The 26,010-nt window shown below is 40.4% G+C and overlaps 1 protein-coding gene across 2 annotated transcripts in view; it reads right to left on the bottom strand.

Annotated features, from left to right (window-relative positions):
* The window catches only part of GABRB1 (gamma-aminobutyric acid type A receptor subunit beta1), a 594,351-nt gene that overhangs the window by 373,348 nt on the left and 194,993 nt on the right, over positions 1-26,010 (bottom strand). For both annotated transcript variants that reach the window (XM_088450554.1, XM_088450555.1), the window contains exon 4: positions 3,336-3,556. In XM_088450554.1, coding sequence (XP_088306680.1) covers positions 3,336-3,556 — 221 coding nt within the window. The remainder of the gene's footprint in view (positions 1-3,335; positions 3,557-26,010) is intronic.

Below are 26,010 nucleotides of genomic sequence, written 5' to 3'. Positions count from 1 at the left end.
AGTACATATACCACAGTGTTAATGCTGCTTCTGCTTCGTCTATTTTTGTGGTGAATCAGGAAGCTGTTACCACGATGTGTACGTACTAAGAAGAGGCCTGCCAAAGAGGGAGACCGAAAAGTCACCCCCTCTATCTTTAGCTCAGATGCATAGCGCATCTGTAATGTTCCCAGCGCTTGCACAGTACTTGAAAGACGAGAATGCAGTACGGGAATTTATTTTTCAATAACTTTATTAACATTAGCACTATCAAGCAATGACGTGTGGCCAGGGGCGTTTTAAGAGAGGAGGGGGCCCATGTGCACTCCTCGTGCGGGGCCCCCTCCTCTCTCCCTGGTGGTTGGCAGCCGACTGACGCGGCTGACCAGCCACCGGAGCATCAGTAGACTGCGGGGACACAGCGGCCATTGTCCAGCATTCTGTAGACTCCGGGTACACTCTAGTGCCCGGAGTCTACTGCGCATGCGCAGAACACTGGAAAATGGCCGCGGTGGGAATTTTTCCGGTGTTCTGAGCAGCAGTGACACCCGACGCGGGACCTCGGGCAGGGAAGTATAAAAAAAATATGGGTGCAGTGTGAGTAGTGCGGGGCCCCCTGGACCCGTGGGCCCGTGTGCCCCGCACACACTGCACCTATTATAGATACGCCACTGCGTGTGGCGAGGTAAATGGTTGGGGAGGCACTGGCTAGTATCAGAGCCAGATTTACATATGTATACATGAACCCAAGGGTTCATGTGGGCATTATACAAAGGTGCAGAAGTAGTGTTGGAATTTTGGTGAGTTTTGATCAGGGATGCGCGGAAAAGGTAGACAGGGGAGGCAGTGCCTCACCTGCCATACACTTTTTACTCCAGAGTTTTGACTATACTAATGATTAGAATAACACAAAGAAGATATTCATATTTTCTTTCAATTTTTCTTATAATTTTTATAGTAAAAACTGTGGAGTATACCTAAGTATGACAGGAAAGGCTCCGCCTCACCTGCCTCACCTCACCACACATCACTGCTATCAAGCATAGGAGACTTCTCGGCATCCCACGCTTCACTGCTGGGGCGGCTAGATATCAGAAGCTTGAAGTGGCGATGATGGTGCTGGAGGAGATACCCAGCGCAAAATATCTGTGTCATCTACCGGCACCATAGGTGCCTATGGCAGATCAGAAAACCCTGCCTGCTTTATCACTTGCAGGCAGAAGAGAGTGAAAATCCCTTTGGTACATATTGAGAAGCATTATATACAGGGATTTTCTCTGTCTCTATCGTTTTTACCTCTTATCACCATTAGTACATGAGCCCCTAAGTTTGTCTGCCTTTCAAAAGCACCTGTTAACCACAAGATAAGGAACGAGCTGTGTGAGCACTTCCAAGTAAGGAGAGACAGACAGTATGTATCGTCCTTAATACTTGCACAGGTCCTGCCATAACAACAGAGGTGCTAGCAGTTTACTTATAGTCATAGCTTTCTGTTGCTAAGTAACCTTTCTTGAGATTCGCCTTGTCATCTGTCCCTGCCTATGAATTTTGTCATATTGGAGAAACATAGCAGCCTGCAATGACCAGAAAGCTAAAATTAATAAATTAAATAAGTTAATATCTACTTACAATAATCAGATGTTTGACCACAAACCAAACTATAAGTGGCTACATTATATAGATCCACCCAATAGGAGGCCATAGAGAATAATTAAACCCCATATGCCCCAATTAGTGTGGACCATTGACAACCACAGACACACAGCAGTAGTAATCTTTGGCTGATTTTCTGTTGGGAACGATTAAAAGTCCAATTTTATGATTCAAACCAATCAGCCAAACTGGGCTTATGCGATTGTCATACATGTAGACAAGATTAATTTCATATACCTTTGTGATAATGACTCCATCTGTAAGTGAGTACTACTGTAGCACAGCACGGACACATGTTTGCTCTCCATAACATAGACCGACATATTGGTACAAAACAAAACAGAGTCACTTCAGATAAAGGGGTCTATTTACTAAGCAGTGTTAGGAGACAGAGTGAAAAGTGATAAGGTGCCAGCCAATCAGCTCCCAACTGTCATTTTTCAAACACAGCCTATGAGATGACAGTTGGGAGCTGATTGGGTGGCACCTTATCACTTTCTTATCACTTTTCAGTCTGTCTCCTAACACTGCTTAGTAAATAGACCCCATAATCTTGGGATGGATCAATTTAATGAAGAAACATGCATATATTTCCATCTACAGACAAGAGATCCAACACTACTGATTTAGGTGACATTGTCAGCTGCTGCTTCTGTCTAGCATTCATACTGTAACTCTACCATTGCTTAAAGTAGGGATGTGCACTGACTCCCCTGTTTTGGTTTTGGATCTGGATTCATCTTCGTGCGTTTTTTTTTTTTTTTTTAATTCAGAAAAAGTTTTTAAAATCATGTAGTTTTTGCAACCCATAATTTGGATTAAAATTCTGAATTCCGAGAAGATCAGAACCATGACTTGGATCTGTCTGGATCTCCTGAGGAGAACAGAACCATGATGGATCTGTTCGGATTCATATAATGTATTTGGTATGAAGTTGTAATAACACTAGCTCACCAGGTAGATAACATTTTCTGGGTAAAAACAAAATCCATACACTCTGCTCGGTGTACTTGATGCTTGACAAAAGGCCAAAACATTTTGTAATATGTTTGAAAAGTTACTAATAAACTTTTAGGACAACTCGTAGGGCAGCGTTACAATGACAACACTTAACATCTCCACGCTCATTCACGTAAATTTTCATTATTTTGGTAAATATCAAGTACTCAACTCTGTGATAATTAAAAATCAGATACTTATCCACACTTAAGCGCAGCATATCCATCTTACAACGCCGTATGAAAATAATGTTAAATCACTTATATGATGCACCGTGCTGACAATTTTAATGTTACGAGAATTTGACTGATTAAGAGGACAAATTCATTGGTCTCATAGCAGACAGAAATATGTTCTTTTTTTAGCTAAGCACCTCTTGAAATTGCCAAGGAAAATTATGCCTAATGCTTTTTACATTTGATTTCCTCCTTTACTTCTCTATGCAAATTAGAATAAATTTGATTGCATTTATCTTTTGCAACTTCAGCTTGCACATAACTGAAATCCTAATTTGCATATTGCAGAAAGGTTACAGGACTCGTTATCAGTACTAGGAAAGATTTGGCTGTTTACCTTTACCTGGACATCTCGATATACTGTAGTTTTAGGGCCCTAATTCAGAAATTGGACAGCAACCTTTTCATCTCTTACACAGTTCCAATGTAAGAAAAATGAACAGCAAAGCAAAACATAACATATCCTACCTTAGTCCATACAGAACAGTTCCATCCGGATGTAGCCGTATCATTCTGTTCTTTACAGTAACCCCGTGAACAAATGATCTTTTATCATTAAGAAAGTATGTATCAGGCACCCAGAGCTGATCTGCGACTCTGTTGTCCAATGTAAGATTTAAAGGGATTCCTGAATAAGAAAGTCTCTTGTCCCTCCATGACTGCTGAAAGTACATCGTGAGGGTATAGTCCTGCAAAAAGAACACAGACAGTCGCCAAGTTAGTGTTAACTGAAATAACAGAATACTGATTCAAAAGGTTTCTCCCCATACATGACTTAAGGTGCGTATGCACTAGACGATAAAATGAACGATAACGATATCGTTCATTATATCGGTCAGTGGATATGCCGTCAACGACCACCGACGTGCGTTCCCGCTGGTCGTTGACAACGTCACTCATCGCCCGTACTTGCAGGGCTAGCTGACAATATTGTTATTTTCTGCAAGTACGGGGATGAGGGAGGGTGCCGGCACTGGACAATATATCATTCAGTGTGGGCTCAATGTCCACTGCACAATATAATGAACGATTGAACGATAACGATATAATTATCGTTGAAACATTTATTACATCGTCTAGTGGATACACACTTTTAGCTTGCAGATGCTCTTCTGCGCTATTTACTAATCACATGAGGGCTTTTTAGTACCAACACCAACCAATCAGCAATAGCTCTGATCTATTCTGTTAGTTATTCATCTATTTTTTGGATCTTGGAAAAAATAAATAAAACTCAACGTGCTCTGTGTATTTGACATAATTGTATGTACTGTACATAGCAACTTTGAGCATTTTACTAGAGTAATGGAAATAAATATCTCTGACTTTGATGAAATACAGACGTAAAAAACGAAAATATACAGTAAAGCAACATTTTAAAGAAGCTGTATAAGGGCAGACACAGCAAAAAAAATAAAAATAAAGTTACTTGAAGGTGGAAAAAAATAAAAATTAAATTAAAAAAATAGAAGAACTAAAGGAATCAGTCTATACAATTGTACAGTTTCATTCAAAACATCCCCCATTCACAGAATGCTACTTTTACTTTGTGTTCTAATCATTTGCATATTATTGATCTCTCTACGGATATAAAGAACATTCTGACACGGTTTAAATAGCCCCAATTATAATTTACAGAAGGAGGTGGGTTCATCTGGCTTACCAATTATCACCAATTAGAATGATCAATATCACACTTTTCCATATAAAATAAATGTAGTCCATATACAGCAATACTGTAACCCCTCTAGTAGTTCAGTTAGCAGACTCAGGGGTCTAGTTACTAAGCAGTGTTAGGAGACAGAGTGAAAAGTGATAAGTCTGTGATAAGTTCCAGCAAATCAGCTCCCAACTGCCATCTAACAGGCTGTGTTTGAAAAATGACAGTTGGGAGCTGATTGGCTGGCCCCTTATCACAGACTTTTCACTTTTCACTCCTAACACTGCTTAGTAACTAGACCACTCAGTGTAAACCCTAACATAAATATAAAGCGAGGTGAGGAACCTTTTATCTGCCAAGGGCCATTTTGATATATAGGACATTATTTGTTGGCATGGAGCAGGCCGCACCACTCTGTGTGATGTCACATGGGGCGGGACCACAATCGCATGTGATTACAGTAATGCCTGGAGGATGAGGATGCTCCGAGGAGCTGTAAGGGCAGTCCTAAGGACGCTCCAGGCGGTACTGCTGCATAGATCCTGGCTGCAGGGTGCAATTCTAGGCACCCTGATAGCCAAATGAGGCTAGTAGAAACAAGCTCAGAGGGCCAGAACTACTGATTCTGTGGGCCTTACATGGCCCCTGGGCCTGAGGTTCCCCATCCCTGATATAAAGAAAGGCAGACACCTTAAGGACAAACAATATAAGAAGCAAAATCATGATAAGCTATGAGTCTGTGTAAAACAGCAAAACATCTCAAAGCATTGCTTAAATACCTTCCAAAACAAAAGTAGATGTAATGATATGCAGGCTGATGTGCTATAGAGACCTTCAACAGAGCTTCTTACGCATGCCAAATACTCACCAAAAAAACAAATACATAAAATAAAACTAGAAAAAAAAGCAAAACAATTATTTCAATATAAGCATATAGGAAAAAAACTGCTTTATTTTAATAAAGAAGTATATATCTGTGTGTATTGATATCCTTATATAGTGATAAGAGAGCCATAGTTACATGGACTTCCAATGTCCTTGTTTGGGAAGCTGATGACCAGAGGTGGCTGTCGGTACCCAGCAATAGCCCCTGTAGGTTAAAAAGGGAAAAGCCATCCATCTCTGCACAATTTAGTGCTCTTACTACACTAAGCTATCATGTCCTTTTATTAAATTTTGCAGATTGGTCCTTTGATTGCATATTATTTAATTGTTTATTATTTTATTATTGTGGTTTCTTCATTTGCTTGTTACAGTATAACATCTTTGCTTTTTATTATATATTTTGTTTAATTTCTTGAAACTGCAACTGGAAGTCTGATCTGTCATTGTAGTGTGCATGTGCAACCGGGCAAAATAAAAATAGGTTATTGATACTGTAAATTCGCAATGCCAAAAAATTTCCTTACCAAAGCTATTCTTCTTGCCAAAGATACAGAGGACCTCTTATCAACACATATAATAGGTTGACAAAATTTTGCAATAATATGGCACTCGTTAAAGATAGATGTAATGTCCCTTCAAATTACACAATAATTGTGTTTAAGTGGATTCAAAAATTAATAGTTTCAAGGGTTCATAGAAGTCACTATATACTATTAATTAACAAAATAGCCAAATCATGAGTAACATAAGTATACAACAGAAGTTACATCACAAGACAACCTTGAAAACATCTTAGTGTAAAAGTCAAAACATGTCTGTTTTCCCAAAGGAAACCTTTCAGTTTGGTTTCCAAAGGTTTCAGGTAATTGTCCACTTCCACCTGTTCTCTGAGGTCTTCGAAGTAAGACGGGGAATATACGATTTTAATTAAACATCAGATGTAGGTTAACATTTTTTTCAAAGATTTGCAAGAACCAGAATTTAAACCCAAATCAAATGATATAACAATTTTGAATCGCATATAAAGAAAAATATCGGCAAAGGTCAAAATACATGTTGTGAAACCTTTCTGACTAACAAGTGCATTAATTTCAATAGGTTAATATACATTAAACACTACATTCAGATAAGCAAAAACATCCAACTGGGAACTTACATCGATAGTATTCTCCTTACTATATCACACACAGGCATCACCAGTATCAAAACTATGGTCTACTGTATCTTCTTTAGGGTAATAGATATAATAAAGTGCTGTACGTCAATATCATTCCTGATCAAGCCGATATATTATATAATAAGAATGCCTTTTTGACAAACCTTACAACTGGTCCATATTCCGAGTTTTAGAGGACAGAGGGCCTGATTCAGCAAGGAACGCAGTTGCTTATATGCACACAATCGGCCGATTGTTGCGCTCTGCGCAATGCGTATGCATCACAGTGCGCGTTCGCGATCTAGCCACTGGCAGAGGATATGCAGACCCATGGCAGAGTGACTGACAGGAAGTGCCGTTTGTGGGTGGTGACAGGGGGGTGGTCGGCCGAACGCAGACGTGCCTGTGCGTTCATACATTATCAACTGCAATACTAGACACCGCCTGAGGTCTCATAGCGTGCGCATAGGTTAGTAATTCCTGAGTGAGGTCTGACCTGCCTTAACTGTGCGTATGGGTCCGATGTTACTCGATGTTACCGATCGTTTTGCTATGTTGGCCAAGTATATGGATGTGAGTATGGGGAAGTGGGCGTCCTTATGTCAGGCTGTGATAGCAATGCGAATGCAAACATTTACATGTCACCGCTGGTATTAGCAACTGCGTTAAATGCGTATAAAGCAGAATAGCGATCCTTGCTGAATCAGGCCCACAGTAAGCACATTAATCTATTGTTTTAACTCTCTCTGGGCTGTTCTGTCCCAGAAGACATAGTTTACATCTAATCTTGCCTCTACTTGTTCAGACAGTTCTCCTTGCTGCAACACCTGGGCTGGACCATTGACACTGGATTTTAGGTTTACCAGTATTTGATCAGAAAATAAAAAATTAAACTGTATAAACCTGTAGGACAGGTTATGTGAATGTGTATTGAATGATCCACTGAACATGGATATTGCATCTGAACTGTCATAACTAAATCAATGGGATCCGGCCATATGGCCAACAGTTACAATGTTCACAGCCATAATGTAGACACCACAAGTTTGACACTAGGATGTCGACATGATTCAACAGGTCGACATGCACCATGTCGACATCCTCAGAATGTCAACATGTTTACAATGTCGACATCTGTCGCCATGTGATATGTCAACATTCTCAGAATGCTGCCGGTTAAGGTTAGGCACTTGGAGGTTAAGATTAGGCTGCGTGGGGAAGAGGTTAGAGTTAGGCTGCATGGGGGAGAGGTTAGAGTTAGGCTGCATGGGGGAGAGGTTACAGCTAGGCTGCGTGGGGGAGAGGTTAGAGTTAGGCTGCGTGGGGGAGAGGTTAGAGTTAGGCTGTGTGGAGGAGAGGTTAGAGTTAGGCTGCGTGAAGGAGAGGTTAGAGTTAGGCTGCGTGGGGGAGAGGTTAGAGCTATGCTGCGTGGGGGAGAGGTTAGAGATAGGCTGCATGGGGGAGAGGTTAGAGTTAGGCTGCGTGGGGGAGAGGTTAAAGTTAGGCTGCGTGGGGGAAAGGTTACAGTTAGGCTGCGTGGGGGAGAGGTTACAGTTAGGTTGCGTGGAGGAGAGGTTAGAGTTAGGCTGCGTGGTGGAGAGGTTAGAGATAGGCTGCATGGGGAAGAGTTAGAGTTAGGCTGGGAGGGAGGGTTAGGGATAGAGGGAAGATACTCCTTGTCAGATATGTGTTGGAAGTGCTGGTCACATGACCGCCGGCAGGGCCAGTTTAACAATGGGGCAGATGAAGCTCCAGCTCCAGGCCTCCACCTTAAATAGGCCCATTATAATGAGTATTACATTTGTATTTCTAGTTTTCTCACAAACGTATGCAATTTTTCCATTTTTATGTATTAGGGAGACATTGGGGCTGATAGTGTAGGGGTGTACACACCCACAAGGCACTGGCCAAACCCACACATCACTGGCCACACCCACACAGCACTGGTCACATATCTTACCCTTCTCAGTATAGGCCCTTGGACATTTTCAGCCCCTGGCCCATGTGGCCCTTAATCCGGCCCTGACCACCGGGACACATAAGACGATGCTGGAGACACTATAATGTCGAGATATCACCCGGGTAGACATGACAAATGTTGACAAGGTCACTGTTGATATGTTACATGTCAACATTTCAACCATGTTGACATGAGAATTGTCGACCTAACATGCAACATCCAAATGAATTTGGGAGATTTTTTGTTGTTGTGCTGGTTATAAACTTTATTCAGACAATAGTATTTTTGTTTGGCTTATAATTTTTCAGTTTACATAATACAATTTTCCAATTCAGCTATATTTATTTTCATTTTTCTTATTTAGATTATCAATCTCATTCAAAGATTGAAACAATGATTCTTGTGATACTTTAATTCGAACTCTTAGATCTAAGAGACATTTTTCATGTCTGATGATTATCAGCTGCATCAGTTTAATTGAGCAATCAGTCATGATCTAGTTCCACTCCAGGGTAAAATCCTCATTATAGACAGTAGTGGGAGTTTTCTTAATACATGGCTCATGCTTTGTTAAACATATTTCTTTAAACTAATTAAAATCACCCAGAGTCTAGTTTCTTTATTGAGGAATTTGTTTAAAACAAATATATCCTTTTTAATGTCACGTTGCACAATAATCAATTCTGGGTCTGTAGAAACCACAAGGCTGAGATCTGAGACTCAATGCGCCTGTGCCAAAGAAAGAAATCGGCTTGCGCATATGCACTGGATCAGGGATCTGCACACGGATGGAGATTGCTAGTGTGTATTGATTGATCCGTTCATTGACACTATCTGTGAAACAGTCTTTTCTGGACTGTAACTAGGTGGCTGCAATGCAATCGCACGGAACTCTTTCATCTCATGGGAGTGTCATGGGAAGGTCGTGGGCAATTCAGCCAACACTCCAGTTCAATTTGCAGTGTGCGGATGGAGATAGGACATCTGTTTCAGGTTAATTTTTTGCACCCAGATATGACTGGTGTAAGTCTAGACTCTAATGATGATGACTGCAGCGGGAGGCAATTGGGAAGCCGACTGCCTAAATACTGGCAGCCGGCTTCCCGACTGCCATTTCCCGGCAAGGGTGAAATGCCGGGCGTCTAGATGTAGACGCCTGCATTTCCCCGACGCCGGGAGACCGGCGCCCGGCATTCCAATCGTAGGGATGCCGGGCGCCGTGAGCGGACAGCCGCGCGGGGGGGGGGAGGGTTAGGTTTAGGGCTCCCGGGGAGGACTTAGGGTTAGGCACCCCCCGGGAGGGTTAGGCTAGGGGGAGTGAGGGTTAGGGTTAGGCACCCCCGGGGGGGACTTAGGCACCCCCCGGGGGACTTAGGTTTAGGCAGCGGGGAAGGGGGTGGTTAGGGTTAGGCACTTAGAGGGGGGATTAGGGTTAGGCACTTGGGGGGGAAGTTAGGGTTAGGCACCCCTAAGGAGGGTTAGGGGGGTTAGGTTAGTAAATACTTACCTATCCACGATCGGGATTTCCAGCGCTGTCGGGCTTCCGCTGCGTCGCACTCTGCTCCTGTCGGGCTGCCGCTGACGGGAATCGAAGCGCCGGCCATGTGGCCAGCGGTATTTCATACCAATTCCACTGCAGCAGCAAACATAAGAACTATGGGCGGGATAATCTTCTGCACGCAGTCACATAGATTCTTAGGGGTAAATTTACTAAGATGGGAGTTCTATTTAAGAAGTAATGTTGCCCATAGCAACCAATCAGATTCTACTTCTCATTTATCTAGCACCTTCTAGAAGATAATACCTGCAATCTGATTGGGGTTGCTATGGGCAACATCACGTCTTAATAGAACTCCCATCTTAGTAAATTTACCCCTTTACTATACAAGAGCACATTACCATAATGTAATAAGTAGACTGCCAAGGTGAATTTGTCCCAACATGTGCAGCTATGTTACTCTTCCAGTGCAATTATCAGGTGTCCCCCACATATGATCAATGACTCTATTACCCACAAAATAATAGTCAAACTGCAATTATCTGCTCCTTTCTCAGCTGCATTTGTATATACTACATTATAAAAATTAAAACAAGTATGCAAATGTTACGTGCACTTCAATTACAAAGTGCGGAATGAATCTATGCTGACTGATTTAGAAGCCCACAATTTTCTGATGACTTCTAAGTCACAATAAATTATAAATATAATACAGTCTCCTGCAATTCTGAGGGTGGACACCAAAGCTACTAGCAATGTACAGCAAGTTGCAAACATCACACAATAAAGGTAGTTTTGACAACCGTTTCTCACCATTAAAAAGTAAGTAAATTATACTATATAGTTGTGCCCCTTATAAAATTATATTTTTTATGCCCTTAGAATATAAAGAAACTAGTGCACCCTTTAAAAAAAAATTAACCCAATTAATAAAATAATTAACTATTGTCCCATAAAATCAAATTAAATATTGGCAACATTTTTTGGAAACTACAGGCGGTGAATTGAACCTTGCCAGAAAATCCACAGAAAACTGTCAGAAAAAAAACAGATATTATAGAATCAAAGGCTATTACATAACCCACTGCATGTCCATAATTTGGGGGCAAAGTATCAGGAACACTTGATCCAAACATATTGCAACAACTGAGTTCCACCAGCTTGCACCACTCACTGCAAGTCATATAGAAATCTAAAATTGGCACCCTGTAATTTTGAACCATTTTTCCTAGAATTGATGGGTTTGCAGTGGCCAGATGCTTATACGTTCTGTGTGTGCAGGAATATTAATTCTGTAATTCAGAATACACTCAGAAAATAATTGCTTAAGACTTAAAAATTGTGTTAAGATAAGGAAGGGTTGTTTCACGGGCACCAAGAACGGGCAACAGCAAGCATTTCCTGAACTTTTAATAATGTGTGCTACATTTAGATTATTATATTAAACCACCATTAACAAAGCATATAAAATCCACTATTTTCAACATACAGTATGTACAAGGCTAAATAATAGATAAATAATGCCCAGAAATTTGTAAAATTATTTTGTTTATATAATTGTTCAATTCTCTCAGAAAGGTCACTTATACATAATCTTCCAAACTCTCAAAATGTGTCATCTTAAAGTCATATACTGTAGTACAAAAGGACTCCTTACAATGTACTAAACGCTCCTCTGTCCCTGCCTGCAATATTTCATCATACTACTTTTGAAAAAGCATTTCAGGGAGATTGTGAAAGTAGCATCTATGAGTGCGGTGTTAAAGTGTGCGTGTACAGCTACATCTGAGAGGCCTGTTATTAAATTGACTTTCGTCCAAATGTATATGAGCCCCAAAGCAGTTAGTGAGATCTACTTATTGATGAAAACACACTGATACTTTTTCTGTAATGTGTCTGTTTCTGTGCCTGCAATAAGTCTGAACAGATAGCACCTCCCATTATATATATTCAGGGTGTGCAGTCCAGGAATCTTTCCTATACACTTTTTAGAAAATGCCTGTAGCCATAGGGACCATTGTGCATTATAACCAATGCAGGGAAATTTTACTAATGATCCCGTTTGAATGTATATATCTGTTTTTATTTGCACATAACAGCTTCATAATGGGGGTAAGGTGAAATCAGGGAGATTGCTAGACTTTTCAGGGAGTCAGGGAGATTGCTATTATTTCAGAGAGTCCCCTGACAATCAGGGAGAGTTGGCAAGTATGTATTTCATACATCCTTGTGATGTATTCAAATATCTCATTGCGATATTAGGCAAATTTACCACATCCCATCCGCATCTGAGAGTGAATTGAGATGTATAAGCCCCTTAGTGCACTCTTTTGGATATTTTTTTAAACTATATTTTTATATGAAGTTTAGCTTTGCATTTGTAACTCACTTGAACTTATATCTTGCTTAAAAGACTTGTGACATGTAAAAACGCCCCAGTTTATCCTGTTTTGGGGAACCAACATTTGCTTTAGCCCTATCTCCATCTCATGATAGAGATAAGAAGGGGTTCTAACGGGACAAAATGCTTTAGCATTTGATGAAGCTGGTACACGCGTGTGAATAGGGGAGCAGACAAGCCGACAAAGCAGTAACTTATCTCTCAGCTGTTCCGGCAAATTGTCTATCCACGCGATAAGCAGCAACAGAAAATCATCCTTATTACCTCAGGTTTGTAAAGGCCAAAGCAAGACTAATGTACAAAGTTATTCACATGTAAATGGGATTAAGCCAGTAATAATATGGAGGTGTACTGAATGTCCATGGTAATTATTAGTTGTTGGGCGTTAGAGGCATGTCTGGAAGAAAGTAGTTCGGTATTGATCAATTGTGTGAGTAGGAAGTGGCCTTTGCCATAGATGACTCTAATTGTTTCTTTGAAAAGCAGAGCTGGTGCTGGGTTGCTCGGTGCCCCTCTTTCTAGGAGTGGTGCATTCACCATAGAACACTTTACTGTACATGTGAAACATTGCTGCCTCACAGCCTTAAGATCATGAGCTCATTTCCTGACCAAGCTCTGTCTGTGTGGAGTTTGCATGTCCTCCTTGTGTTATCATGTTTTTTTTTCTAGGTGCTCCGGTTTCATCCCACACTCTGAAAAATTACTGGTAGGCTTTAGATAAAAAATAAATAAAAAATAACTATAGAGGTCAATCCAATTAGGTGGAAAGGGAGAAAAATGCTGTTGGAACGGCATAGAAATGCAGGCAACGGCACAGCAAGTCACCCCCCTCATGGCCTGATCTCACCCCAGACTTGCCTATGGGGCTGCGTGTCCGGAGCTACTGTAAGTGCGGCATACAGCCACACTTACTCGTGGGTGTGAGGAACTTGCAACTACTATAAATGGACTGACCCCATAGAGTGTGCATGATATGTGTGCTCTATGGGCCTGATGCAGAGTTGTATGCTTCTAGCATCGCTGTTGCCTCTTTGGACGTTACTAAAATATGCTAATGCTGCAGGAGGCTTCTTGTGTACTTAGACGTCTCCTGACGGCTTCTGGGATCCGCTGCTGCATCTGAGGACCCAGGTTCGGATCACTCTGCATGGCCATCGGTCATCTGAGTAACCTTCAGGTTAGTCGATATGTCCAGTGTTTTCACGCAGCTAAAGTCAGTGAAGCTGAGTTCAATGACAGAGCTGACACGCCCCCGTTTTCTGGGGCACTGCCTGACGACGCCCCTGTTCCTCCCCAAGTGGCCACAGCCTGTCTTTCAGTCTGCAGCTTCCGGGGGACTGACAGCGTGCTCGCAGACACTGATAGACACTAGCGGCCACCATTGGATTTGTATGCAAACCACTGGGTTTGTGTACAACTCTAATCAGGCCCTATATAAATAATTATTAATAAATAAATAATGTGAACGAGAGGTTCCACTGCGCATGCGCTTGCTCTGGCTCCAAAAGGTGCTGCCACGAATTCCACCAGCCTAACATGCTTACTGGGGATAGGACATGGAGAGCTTAAGAGGGAATTGAAAATTGAACATTAAACTAAAAAAATATATATTGTTTGCAAATCCTTAATGTGTTTCCCTGAACCAGCCTGCAAGTGACTCTGATAAAGGTGGTATTACAGGGGTGACAAAGTCAACTTAAATGTCTGATGTTTTACTAGTGTTCTACTCATAAATATATTTATAAAGGGCAAGACAAAACTTAGAAACAAACGGAGAACCACTTCCTACATAAAGAAGGTTGACAAGCATCACAATGGCATAGAATATTCTCAATGTTCTCCATTCTTACAGATCATTCTTATAGCAAAATATAAAAAAATAATTAGGAATATGCACAATGAAAATGGCAAAACAGCACACACCATAAATCCCCCCGTACGGCATGTATAATGTTTCTGTTAAGTTGACTGGATAATTAGAAGTGACATTGGAAAGACTTCTATAGGTGCTAAGGGCCATACAGCAGGTCTCCTGTCACTATGACAAGATGTTGAAGGATTAAATGAAGTGTTTTAATTTAAAATTCCATCAATAAAATGCAAGACTTTAACCTACAGGTCTAACGTACTGATTTATTCAAGAGAACAATGACTGAAGAAGAAACTAGGACATGTTGTACTACCCTCTAAATACTGTTTACAGTACTGGCAACAAGTAGCAGCCAATTGTACCATAAATGTATTTTTAAACAATTGACTTGTTTAGTAAATGCATTATTAAAAGGTACATTAAAATAATGTATGTTTCCTACCTTTTTTTTTTGTATGAGTATGATTTGGAAATCAATTGAATTGAAAATAATGTTGCAAAATTATTTCAGTCTAGTCGGTAACATACAGAATATTATACGTCTATTCCACATTTTATGTAATCTGCTGAATGGCCTTGTACTCATATCTTCTATATCTCATTTTGTTTATGCTTTTCACAGATAGATTCTTTAATAAAGTTATTTCCCCATCTAGAAAATGCCTGCAATTGCACAAAAGCAAAAGTTAATTTAAATGAGGTCTGCACGGAAGCAAAATGGCTGCCCCCTGTGAATTCACTAATAAGAATCTGCAAATGTTCTCATCGCGAGGATTGTCACCAGGAGGAACTACAGCCTTTAAAGGTAATTAAAACCTGCATTATCTTTTTTTGTTTTGCCAGTGGACCTCCTTAAAAGTATTATAACATTGTATCAGCAATACATACTGTGACAACATCTGCACATTTAGTTTTGTTACATCTTTAGTTTATTTGGACTTTATGTTTTATTACCCATTGTGTACAACTCAAGCTCAAACTGTTGTATTTTAGCAGGGTTATCACAATAAAATTCACAGGAAGGCTTAGTGGCCTATTTATCAATCACATTTTTCATAAAATTATGCAGAAACAGCAGTTTCTACATAATTGTATGTGTTCCCGCTGTGAACTAATAGCCTAAGGCTGCAAAAAGCTAATTAGTGCTGTAGACTACAGTTCCCATTATTCCCAATGGGTACTATGGTGTCTGTGAACCAAACTTAGTAGTTTTACGCAGGGCTGCAATGAGATGAGCTGGGCCCAGGTACTGGGGTCGTGACCAAATCTGGGAGACCACGCCCACTAAAAAATACTATGTGCCGCAGCACCTCAGCATCTGACCCGGCCCTGGTAACCAGTACCCGCCCCCTTCCCCTTAGTGCACCTAGGTTTACGCCATCCTCATATGGCGTAAACTGCTTTAAGCCTATGGAGGCAATTTTCCACAGCCTCCAGCCAACTCCCGAATCTGACACTGTGCGTATGCACAGCGTCAGATTCCCCAGAGCAGTCTTTCACAACTGTGAAAGACTTCTCCAATATCCAGGGGATGTAACTCGCAGGGACAGCGGTTAACGCTACCGCTGTCCCTGCGAGTTAACTTCAGTACACTGCCGGGATATTTTCTTTCAAAATTAAAATAGCCATCGTGACAGAGACTGGTAATAATCGCGACAGTGCAGTGATTATTAATATATAGGCCCCTTTGAAAGGAAAACAGTATGTTATATGACAGAGACACAAGAATTGGTCTGTAGTGCTTGGTAGATTTGGAAAGATGGCTTAATATTACTTCTATAGAGGCACAAAAGTTAAAATATTTATCAAATTTATAATTATCCATTAATATTTACATTTTACAAATACAACAGGAGAGCAACAATAAATTGGGTTGCAGAGGTGGGATAAGAAATCATAATGCTAAGAATCACCAGTATATGATTTTTATATCTAATTGTGTAATAATGATGATGATGGTGATAATAATATGAAAGTTTAATCCATGACTTTTGAAAGGGATGGGTACGGGATGCCGGCGTTTGGAATCACATTGGTCAGAATCCCGTCGTCAGCATCCAGACAGGGTTAGAATACCGATACTTTGTTGGTCGGTATGCTAACCCTTCCTCTCTCCCTTCCCTAAACCCCTCCCTGGGGCCTAACCCTAACCAGGGCCTAACCCTAACCTCCCCCCTTAGTGCCTAAACCTAACCTTCCCTTTCCCGCACCCTAAACCTAACCCTCCCCCCTTGGTGCCTAACCCTAACCCTCCCCCTAGTGACTAACCTTAACCCCTAATTCTAACCATCCCCCTAACCCCAGTACTTACCTTCGGGATTCTGGCGGTCGGGATGCTGGGGCAGGGATTCAGACAAGTGTCGGGATTCCGGCGCTGGCATTCTGACTGCCGGAATCCCCTCTGTTGGTATTTTAACCGCATCACTTTTGGAAGATGTCATCACAGTTTCCCATAGCTACCACTTAATATGACAGTATTAAAAATGCTAAAATCCATAATATTCTTTATGATGCTTGTCACTATTATATTTAATATTTGTTTGCATTTCTGTCACCTAAACAGCCACTAGCTAATCATCCCTGCTGTCTGGGCATCCACACAAGTATCTCTCTGCATAATATACTACCTAGACACAGCTGAAAATCACTTTGTTTTTAAAAACTAGCAATCCTACGATATGATAATGTGCTGCCTTCACTGACTCTTCTTCTGTCTGTCCTGACTCTATTATTGCCTTGTCCTATTTCTTCTAAGCTCCTGTCTAGTGGACTCAACTGGAGCCATGACCTGTGCTTATATTGCAGCAAAGCCTCTGGCATCCTTGCAGGGTCTCTGTAGGATACTAGAGTACTAATTGAACTGTGCTTCCTAGGAGAGCTAGTACAAATTATAAGTGGCAATATGGGTTGATTACAATTTATTCAAGCCATGGACACCTTTAATGAACAATTACCCATTGCAGTTTTTCTGCAAGTTCTTTCTATTCATGTAGATGTGTTGGAGGTGTCTATAGCTAATTTTGTTACAAGTGCCAATTTTTATATCCGTAACTACAGTATTATGCTCATTCCCACCTTGTACAATCATTCAACTACACATTATGATTGGGATCCACAAACTTGTAGGTGTTTTCTCAATTGATGTTCAAATACAGTTGTCTGGAAATGTTCTATCTAAATGTACCAACATTAGTTCTTTACAGGCTAATAAACTCTTGCGTGCCATTCCTTGCCAGAAACAAATGACTACTGCAGCACAATGTTATTGCCTTTATTTAAGCCTTCAATGGGTCTCTCTGGCTATTATTAGCCTCCTACATCTATGTCAGGCTACCCTGCCAATAGGTCAATACGCCATACAGCAGCGGTTTTCAACCGGTGTCCCGCGGCACACTAGTGTGCCGTGGGCAGTTGTGAAGTGTGCCGTGGCGGCGGTCAGAGCCGCCAGGCACATAATACAGTAATTTGTGATCCGGGCTGCTGCTGAGCTCCTCTGGCCCCATCACCTGCCTAGACGCGGCGGCGTGACATCACTTGTCACGCACGCCGTGTTGCCTCCTGCAAGCCCGTCTGTCTGCAGTAATGACCGAGCCATGGCTTCCTGCCCGCGCCAGTAACAGAGCCATGGCTTCCTGCCCGACCTGCGCCAGTGACCAGCCCGGTGATTCCTGCCTGCTCCGCACCAGTGAGAGAGCCAGCGCTTCCTGCCTGCCCTGTGCCAGAGCCAGCGCTTCCAGCCCACCGTGTGTTTGTGACCGAGCCAGTGTTACCAGCCCGGGGGGAGGTCAGCCAATCTGCTTTTTTTTTCAGCTGGGGAGCAATGTGTTTTTTTTCTCTGTGGTGGCCAATGTGATTGCTTTATTTCTGTGGGGGCCAATTTGATTGCTTTACTTTTGTGGGGGCCAATGTGATTGCTTTATTTCTTTGGGGGCCAGTGTGATTGTTTTAGTTATGTGGGGGCCAGTGTGATTGCTTTACTTTTGTGGGGGCCAATGTGATTGCTTTACTTTTGTGGGGGCCAATGTGATTGCTTTATTTCTGTGGGGGCCAATGTGATTGCTTTATTTCTGTGGGGCCCAAAAATGTGATTGTTTGTTTTATTCCTGCGGGGCCAATGTAGTGTGTTTTTTTCATAGGTCGTGCACGCCAAATCGCCGGATGGTGTGCCTTGGCAATTTTAATATCTTGTGTAGTGTGCCTTGTTTTAAAAAAGGTTGAAAATCACTGCCATACAGTTTAGAAATCTTACATCTGACCTCAATCTCATTTGTAGGCACAGTTTAGCATGACCTCTTTATAACAAGGATTAACTGAGAGCTAATTTTTTTTTTGTCTCTTGATGTTCTTTACTCTTTATGTAACAAATTAATATTCACTGGAGAAGTCTGATACAACAAACATTGCCCCTAATTTTCAGAATTATTTGGGCTTTTTTGTTGAAGAACCTATGTAACTTGGCTGCTTCCATCTTTATGAAAAGGACTAGTCCTATAGGCGCTTCTCTGATCTATATATATATATCTGCATCAGGAAGCAGGGAAATCCTAAAGCCCAGGTGATACTGGACAGGCCATGTTAGGCAATTCTCAGATTAATGAACTGGTCATTTAAGCCTGAATTTCTTAATCCTGACACATCCTTTCTACCGATGACGTCTTTGATTTGCAAGTTGCTAGTAATTTATTAAGCACGCTCTTGTCACAGAATTTTAAATTCTTATTCTCCACTTGGCTAAATCCTTGCCTATTACAGTGGAAGTGCTATTCCAAGAGGAGCCATTTATTCTAAAGTGATCACTCTAAGTTGGCTAATACTTGTTTTGCATTACAAGCAGATTTTGCTCTTCCAAGGCCTTTCATCTTGTACTCATTGCGAAAGTGATCTTCTGAGACTTCAGCAACTTCTTCTCCCAAAAGACAGGATATACAGATAAATTATTGCTTGGGATTCACCTTGTTTTGAAAAGGTTAGTAGTATTCCTACTGCTAAATTAGCTGTGTCTGTACTACAATTCTCTTTACCGTACAGTACATCTCCTTCTGTAAGCACAAACCTGACGTTCTTGCTCCCAGCAGACCATATTATTGTGCAATAATTTATTTCAGACATGACTCCACCTTGTGGCTGTGTATAGACCAAACTAAGGTTATGTTTCAGTAAACTAGGTGAACTATTATTTTAGGATTATTCATTTTCTGTATGTTATAGTGAATCCAGATTGTTTCCATAGTTTCCCATCACTTGCGTTTCACGATGCCTAAATAAAAATGGGCTAAAGGCCAAATTGGAAATGCATCCAAAACAATTCCAAGTACTCTTCTTTGGATACTGTGCTGAACTTGCCACAACCTACCGGCATGGGCGCTGAGAGGGGTACTACTTAACCGGGCCCGATCCAGTTGGAGGTGCCCAGGACAGCTGTCACTGTTCTTCTTTTCAGTGCTGCTGAGACACGGACAGATCCTGGGGAGGGGCAATCAGTCCCACCTGTAAAACTCTTGCCCACCCTGGAGAGCACCTCTGTACCCGGGTCCGCTGGAGCTGTGGAGGGCAAGTTTGCAGTAATCTTCAAGTACAGTTAGAGCCAGATACCTGAATATGAATATATATGTATATATATATATATATATATATATATATATAATCCAGAGAATAGGTTGGCACACACAAGTAAAAATAAACATCTGCCTCGGATGCTTCCCCAGTGCTCCATCCAGGGCAGCATCAAAATATATCCAATGTAATAAATAAGGTGCACTCACCAGGGACTTTCCAAAAGTATAAAGGCTTATTTATTCAATACCGCATAGTGGGAATGCCACAAGTTGTCACAAGTCGACGTTTCAGTTAACAAGTGTAACCTTCTTCAGGACAGACTCCCCAAACCACCAAGATAGGCCAAGTAAGGAATAAATAAGCCTTTACACTTTTGGAAAGTCCCTGGTAAGTGCACCTTATTTAACACCTTGGATATATCACAGGGGCTCTGCACTCACCATAATAACAACAATAACAATAATAATAATAATAAATAGTGGGGTTTTGGTTCATGAATTGATCAATGCATTTAAGCTTGCAGCCCCCACTTTACTGCAAGTCCCTACTCTACTGCTCAGAATTATAATATGGAAATAGCTATCACATTAGTGTTAAACTCAAGGTATGCTATCAAGATATATATATATATATATATATATATATTTATATATTTTATTCAGCGCCCCCAGGGATATGGTTGCACTTGCCCGAAAAGATTAAGGGGCCATGGCCTTGTGGGAGAAGCTGTATATATATATGGTGTATATATAGGTGTGTGGGCATCCTAGGAGAAGTGTTTTGGCACAGCTCCTTATTACTATAACATATTAATAAGTGTTGTATAGTGCTATAATAAGTTATAACAGTGAACACATACTGTACTGTATAAGATGGTTACACCTATATTGTAGAAGAGAGGTATTATTATTTAACCTAAACTTGAGACTTTATTTATCCACTGACCCCAATGTTTTATAATATAAGTTCATTATTTAATGCACAAAAAACCTTTAAATATGTATAGTGCTGTAATACAGTATAGAAAAAAAATAGAAATGATTTCTTCAAAGCAAGAGATATGAGGGGGTACACGTGTACACATACACTGTATGTAACCACACATACTAGAGAAAACCTACCTACCATTAAACTAAGTAATGGGGAGGCCGGGCGGGCCATTCTGTTGCCTCAGCCTGCAGCAGGAATATCGCTTCCGATCCATCCCAAACACAGGGTGCGGCTCCCAGTCTCCCCCACTGCAGTGTCCAGCCCTAGCCATGTTTGCGTGATGATGTCAAAGCGTAACATCGTTCCTTACAAGCAAGGGGCCTCCCATTACAGTAACACAGTCTACCTGGCAGTGGCCTGCCCGAGCTCAGCTGCCCGCCTGCATGTGTGATTGAAATACATGGTTGCGGCCAGAGTACCCTCCACTATGTGGCACCCTAATCGGCACTTAGAATGCCGGCGCCGGATTCCTGGTATGTCAGACTCCCGGCACTGGCATCCCAAAGGTAATTTGGGTTTAGGCATTAGGGGGAGGGTTAGGCACTAGGGGGGATGGTTAGTTTGAGGTTGCAGGGAGGGGGAAGTTAGGTTTAGGCACCAGGGGAAGGTTAGGTTCAGGCACCAAGAAGGGAGGGTTAGGGTAGGGGGAGGGTTAGAATACAGACCGACAGGTGTTGGTATCCTAACCCTGTTAAGATGCCAGCATCGGGGGGTCTGCTCCATGGGAAATTTTTGCCCTCCCTGAGCTCGACTTAGTACACCTGCGTTATGGTTTGATAGGTGTACTGCCCAAGTCATATATATATTTATGAACATATGCATAAATATATATATATATATATATATATACAATAGATATACAGTACAAACTTAAAAACTTGAAGATTTAAACCTGGGCAACACTGGGTACTTCAACTAGTATATATATATAACTATACAAGCTGGCGGCACTCAGGGCGTCTTGTATAAATAATTATAAGGACCCGAGTCCTGATATTTATTTATACAAGACGGCCTGAGTGCCGCCTGCTTGTATAGCTACATATTTGTCCCTCAATCAGTGAGAGGTAAAAAGGAAGGCACCGGATGCAGTTTTACATCAAAGTAACACAGGAGTGCCAGTCAATCATCTTTATATATATATATAGTGCGTATATATACTGTATATATATTTATATATATCTATCGGTGACCTTACATCCTGTTCCTGCAAATCTACTGATTAAGTGAAGAATCCTATTAAAGCATGACTCCATTTTGTGTTCAAATGCTAAGAAGAAATGATATTCTGTGTGAGACATTGTGCCTGAGAAGGGCTTCATTCCTTTTCTATCTATTCTAGCTCTTAGGAATGTATTCATATAGAAATAACTTATGTTAGCCAATTTTAGACCATAGTAGAGTGTATTCATCCTTTGTATTCAAGTCTGAATTATATGACAGGAAAGATAAGAGATTATATGGTCCTATTGAGAACAATGATGTATGTTGTCAAGAGACTGCCTTATACCAACGATGTATTGTCTCTGAGACTAGCCATAGCTAATAAATCCCTTGTGAGATGTCATATAGATTTATAGATATAGATAGTACTGATACACATTTATTGATAAGTTAGGCAATACTGCCATCAACTGACGATGTATGTAATCCTTGGAATATGCTAAATATATTGATATATATTTTAATTAGTTAGAGAAGAAAATTTGTTGCACATGTGCAGACTAGATTTCTTTGTCTCTATTTTAATTTGAGTGTTATAAAATAATCTGTCCAAAATAAAGTCAGAGTGGTTTTGGAAACACACAGGTTTTGTTGTTTCCCATCATTCTCCAGCCTTAAAATGCATTGTGTTAACTGGTAGCTGTGAGCTGTGGAGGATAAAGGGTTTATTAAGATTAGCGTTATCAATTTGGAGGTCCCACCGAGATCCCCAGACTGTACCTGTTGACGGACATCTAGATACGAGGACACGTGGATACAGACTCTAAAACTGTGCAGTGAGTAACTTTTGCTCTGACTCTGCTCTTCCGTGTCTTCCTATCTGCTCAGTCATCAGGTATGTATCTTGGGGTACTTATTATAAGCCTCAGTCATCAGTTTATCGCTATTGCTTTGTATGTGCTTTTGTGTATTTAAGGCGAATGATTGTGCAAATGAAATTGTGACTGAATAAGCTAAGTTGTTTTAAAAGTGTGTCAGTAATTCAATGGATGGTATAGAAACATATCCAGTGCTGCTGTTGTGACTGGGCAGCAAGACTAGGAAGCATGTCTATACATATTGTACTTGTTTAGCTGCTAGTATTCAGTCATGTTAGAGTTATGATATAGATCTGTTATAAGTGTATGATAATTGTCACTTTGGTCAGGCCAGGAGGTATTAGAGGATAGTTTCTTAATGATATAAGTCACGTAATGTGACATAATCTGTGATTATACCAAGATAACTCACAGTGCTGCATTCAGGCATAAGTATGAAGTATAACCTAAATGTATGTATTTTCATCAGTGTGTGTGTTCAGTTGTATTAGCAAGCAGACAAGGAGGTCCTTGTGTTGTCAAATGTATATATTTCAGAGAAGGAAGAGGTATTACATTTTTCAGTAGCAAAAGCAGTGTTATTGTCATTGTAGGTTGCTATTTTCCTTTCAGTAAACACCATGTGGTAGACTCTGATCAGAAGTAGTATCAGATCTAGTAAATTAACCTCACGGGGTCAGGTTTGTTCCAGGTTAAAAACATACTTAGAGGTACTTAGGTATGGGGAACACAAAAAGTCTTCCCTCGGGTGTGGAGATTCTTAGGACAGCCATGGACATAATAAAGTGTGTCATCGGTGAGGAATCTTTGAAGGGAATGCGGATATCATTTCAGTGAGCGGGTATCTTTAATAAGAGCACCCTTGACTCGGTAAGATGAATGATATAAATTATTTCAGTGAGCGGGTATCTCTAAAGAGGGCACCCTTGACTTGGTTAAGCTGAATAATTTAAATTAAAGCATCACGGGTATATGATCTGCAAAGGACTGACCCAGAGGCTTGATTTGTAGATTGATACAAGGAATTGCTAGAGTATGAGAAAGTTAGGAAAAAAATGGAAGAACAAAGATCAAGTACAGATTTTAATGTCACTAACAATACTGAGACTACCTTCAAAAGGAAAAGTAGGAACTCCTAATACCAACACTGGGCTTGAAAAAAAATTGCAGTCTCTGTAATTCACCAGATGATACTCTCTGTACAGTGTGCAAAGCCCCTTGGTCAGTAGAATGCCTGTAGATCACAGAGACTTAAAGGCTATTAATGATTGGAGATGTCTAAATTGCGTATTTTGTAATGCGTCAGGAGATACTATATATCTGAGTTGTAGTTTACCATGATCTGAGGTTTGTTCCTTTTGTAAAAGCAATGACTGCTCTAAGATAATTATAACAAAATAATTAGACAGACTTAGGGGGTTCCAACCACTTAAAATATATCTGAAGATGCAGGTGTAACAGCAAATCTGTGCACTGGTAAACTTGTTTTTTTATGAAAATGTATTACCATATTTCTTATAATAGGGGAATGTTGGGTTTCATATATGAAGTGTTTTCTTTTCAAATGTATTTTCAGAAGTATTGCCACTACTAAACCATTTGCATACTGTACATCTATTTACAATTTCATATTTTATAGTAGTATTGTATTAATTTGTTTTGGTTTTTGGAATGCATCTTGTACTTTTTTTGTTTTTAGAGTGGATAAATGCATTATTGATGGCTACAATAATTTTTTTTTATTCTGTTAAAAATATATAGAGAATTTCGATTAAGCTAATTTGTGTTTGCTGATAATAATGGAATGTCTGAAATGCCTAGTGTTACAAAGGCAACTAGCTGTAAGAATATGCATTTGTACTGAAGAAGAAAAAAAAATGATGTACTGTGTAATGGAATTGTTGTACGCATGTGAGAATGCTTATAATTGTGAAGAGTATGTTATGAAATGTAAGTTTAATCTGACATGTTTGGGAAGGTCTATACAAAGTTGTAATATGATGTTTTTAACCACTTAACTGACAAATTCTTTTTCCAAAAACCGCTCCAAAATGGTCGGTTTTGTTTTATGATTGAATTAGGTCAAGAACATAATTTTAAACTTATCCATCACTATTTTATTTAAAAAAAAAATGTTTTTTTAAAACCCAGTATACCATAAAAATAGCAATTTTTATGTTATACTGTAGTGATGGCCATTGACAGCTGTACCATTGATGGTTCAACCATCGTTAGAAGCCATCAATTGTTTAGCGATTGGGCAAGATCTGTGTAGACCACAACTGTTGATGTTTCCTAAACATCGATTGATGACTACCATCGATGGTGCAACATTGATGGCCACCAGCAATGGCAAACCACTTGTTTTCAGTCAGACCATCGATGTTTGCAAACCATCGATGGTTGTTTGCCATCCTTAAACAGAGGCTCTGCAATATCTATCGATTATATATATATATATACGTATATATATAGAACATATATGTATATATCTATTTATGTATATATATATATATATATATATAGCCATCACTCCGGCACTCACAGGTTCCACAGGTATCTGAGCCGGGTGCCTTCCACAGTCAGCCTCAAGAAACAGGGCAAACTGGATACATAGAACGCAAGGCGGCACTCCGTAATAAATGTGTTCACAACCAGAAGATCATTTTGCAACGTTTCAGCGCTTTATTCCGCGCGTTTTCGTCAAGCATACAAGTCAAACATATAATAGACACTTACCACATATAAATAGTAGTTAGACGCCATGCCTTGCGGAGACCTCACTTCCTGGAGCCGAAAACCGGAAGTCTCCGGACCCGGAAGTGACCTCACCACAGCACAACAGCAACAAACGGTTGCCATGGCTACAATAACACTAAACAAGATACACACACATAAAAACAATACAAACAATCATGTAAAATATATAGAAGTGCTTATTTACAAGCAGGGCAAAACATCACCATAAATGCATAACTACACTGGTGCACAATTGCGTGCACATCAAAGTAAGTAACAACTGATCATTACAAGAACCTAGTCATAGAATATGCTGCACAAAATTGAATAATTAGCAGATCCCTCCTATTAATATCAGACCATCAAAAGATACACAAAAAAAATTA

This window comes from Taudactylus pleione, unplaced genomic scaffold, assembly GCF_031769625.1.
Source record: "Taudactylus pleione unplaced genomic scaffold, aTauple2 ptg000519l, whole genome shotgun sequence".
Classification (NCBI taxonomy): Eukaryota; Metazoa; Chordata; class Amphibia; order Anura; family Myobatrachidae; genus Taudactylus; species Taudactylus pleione.
Note: the sequence above shows the minus strand (reverse complement) of the source record. Positions and strands in the feature narration are given on the sequence as shown.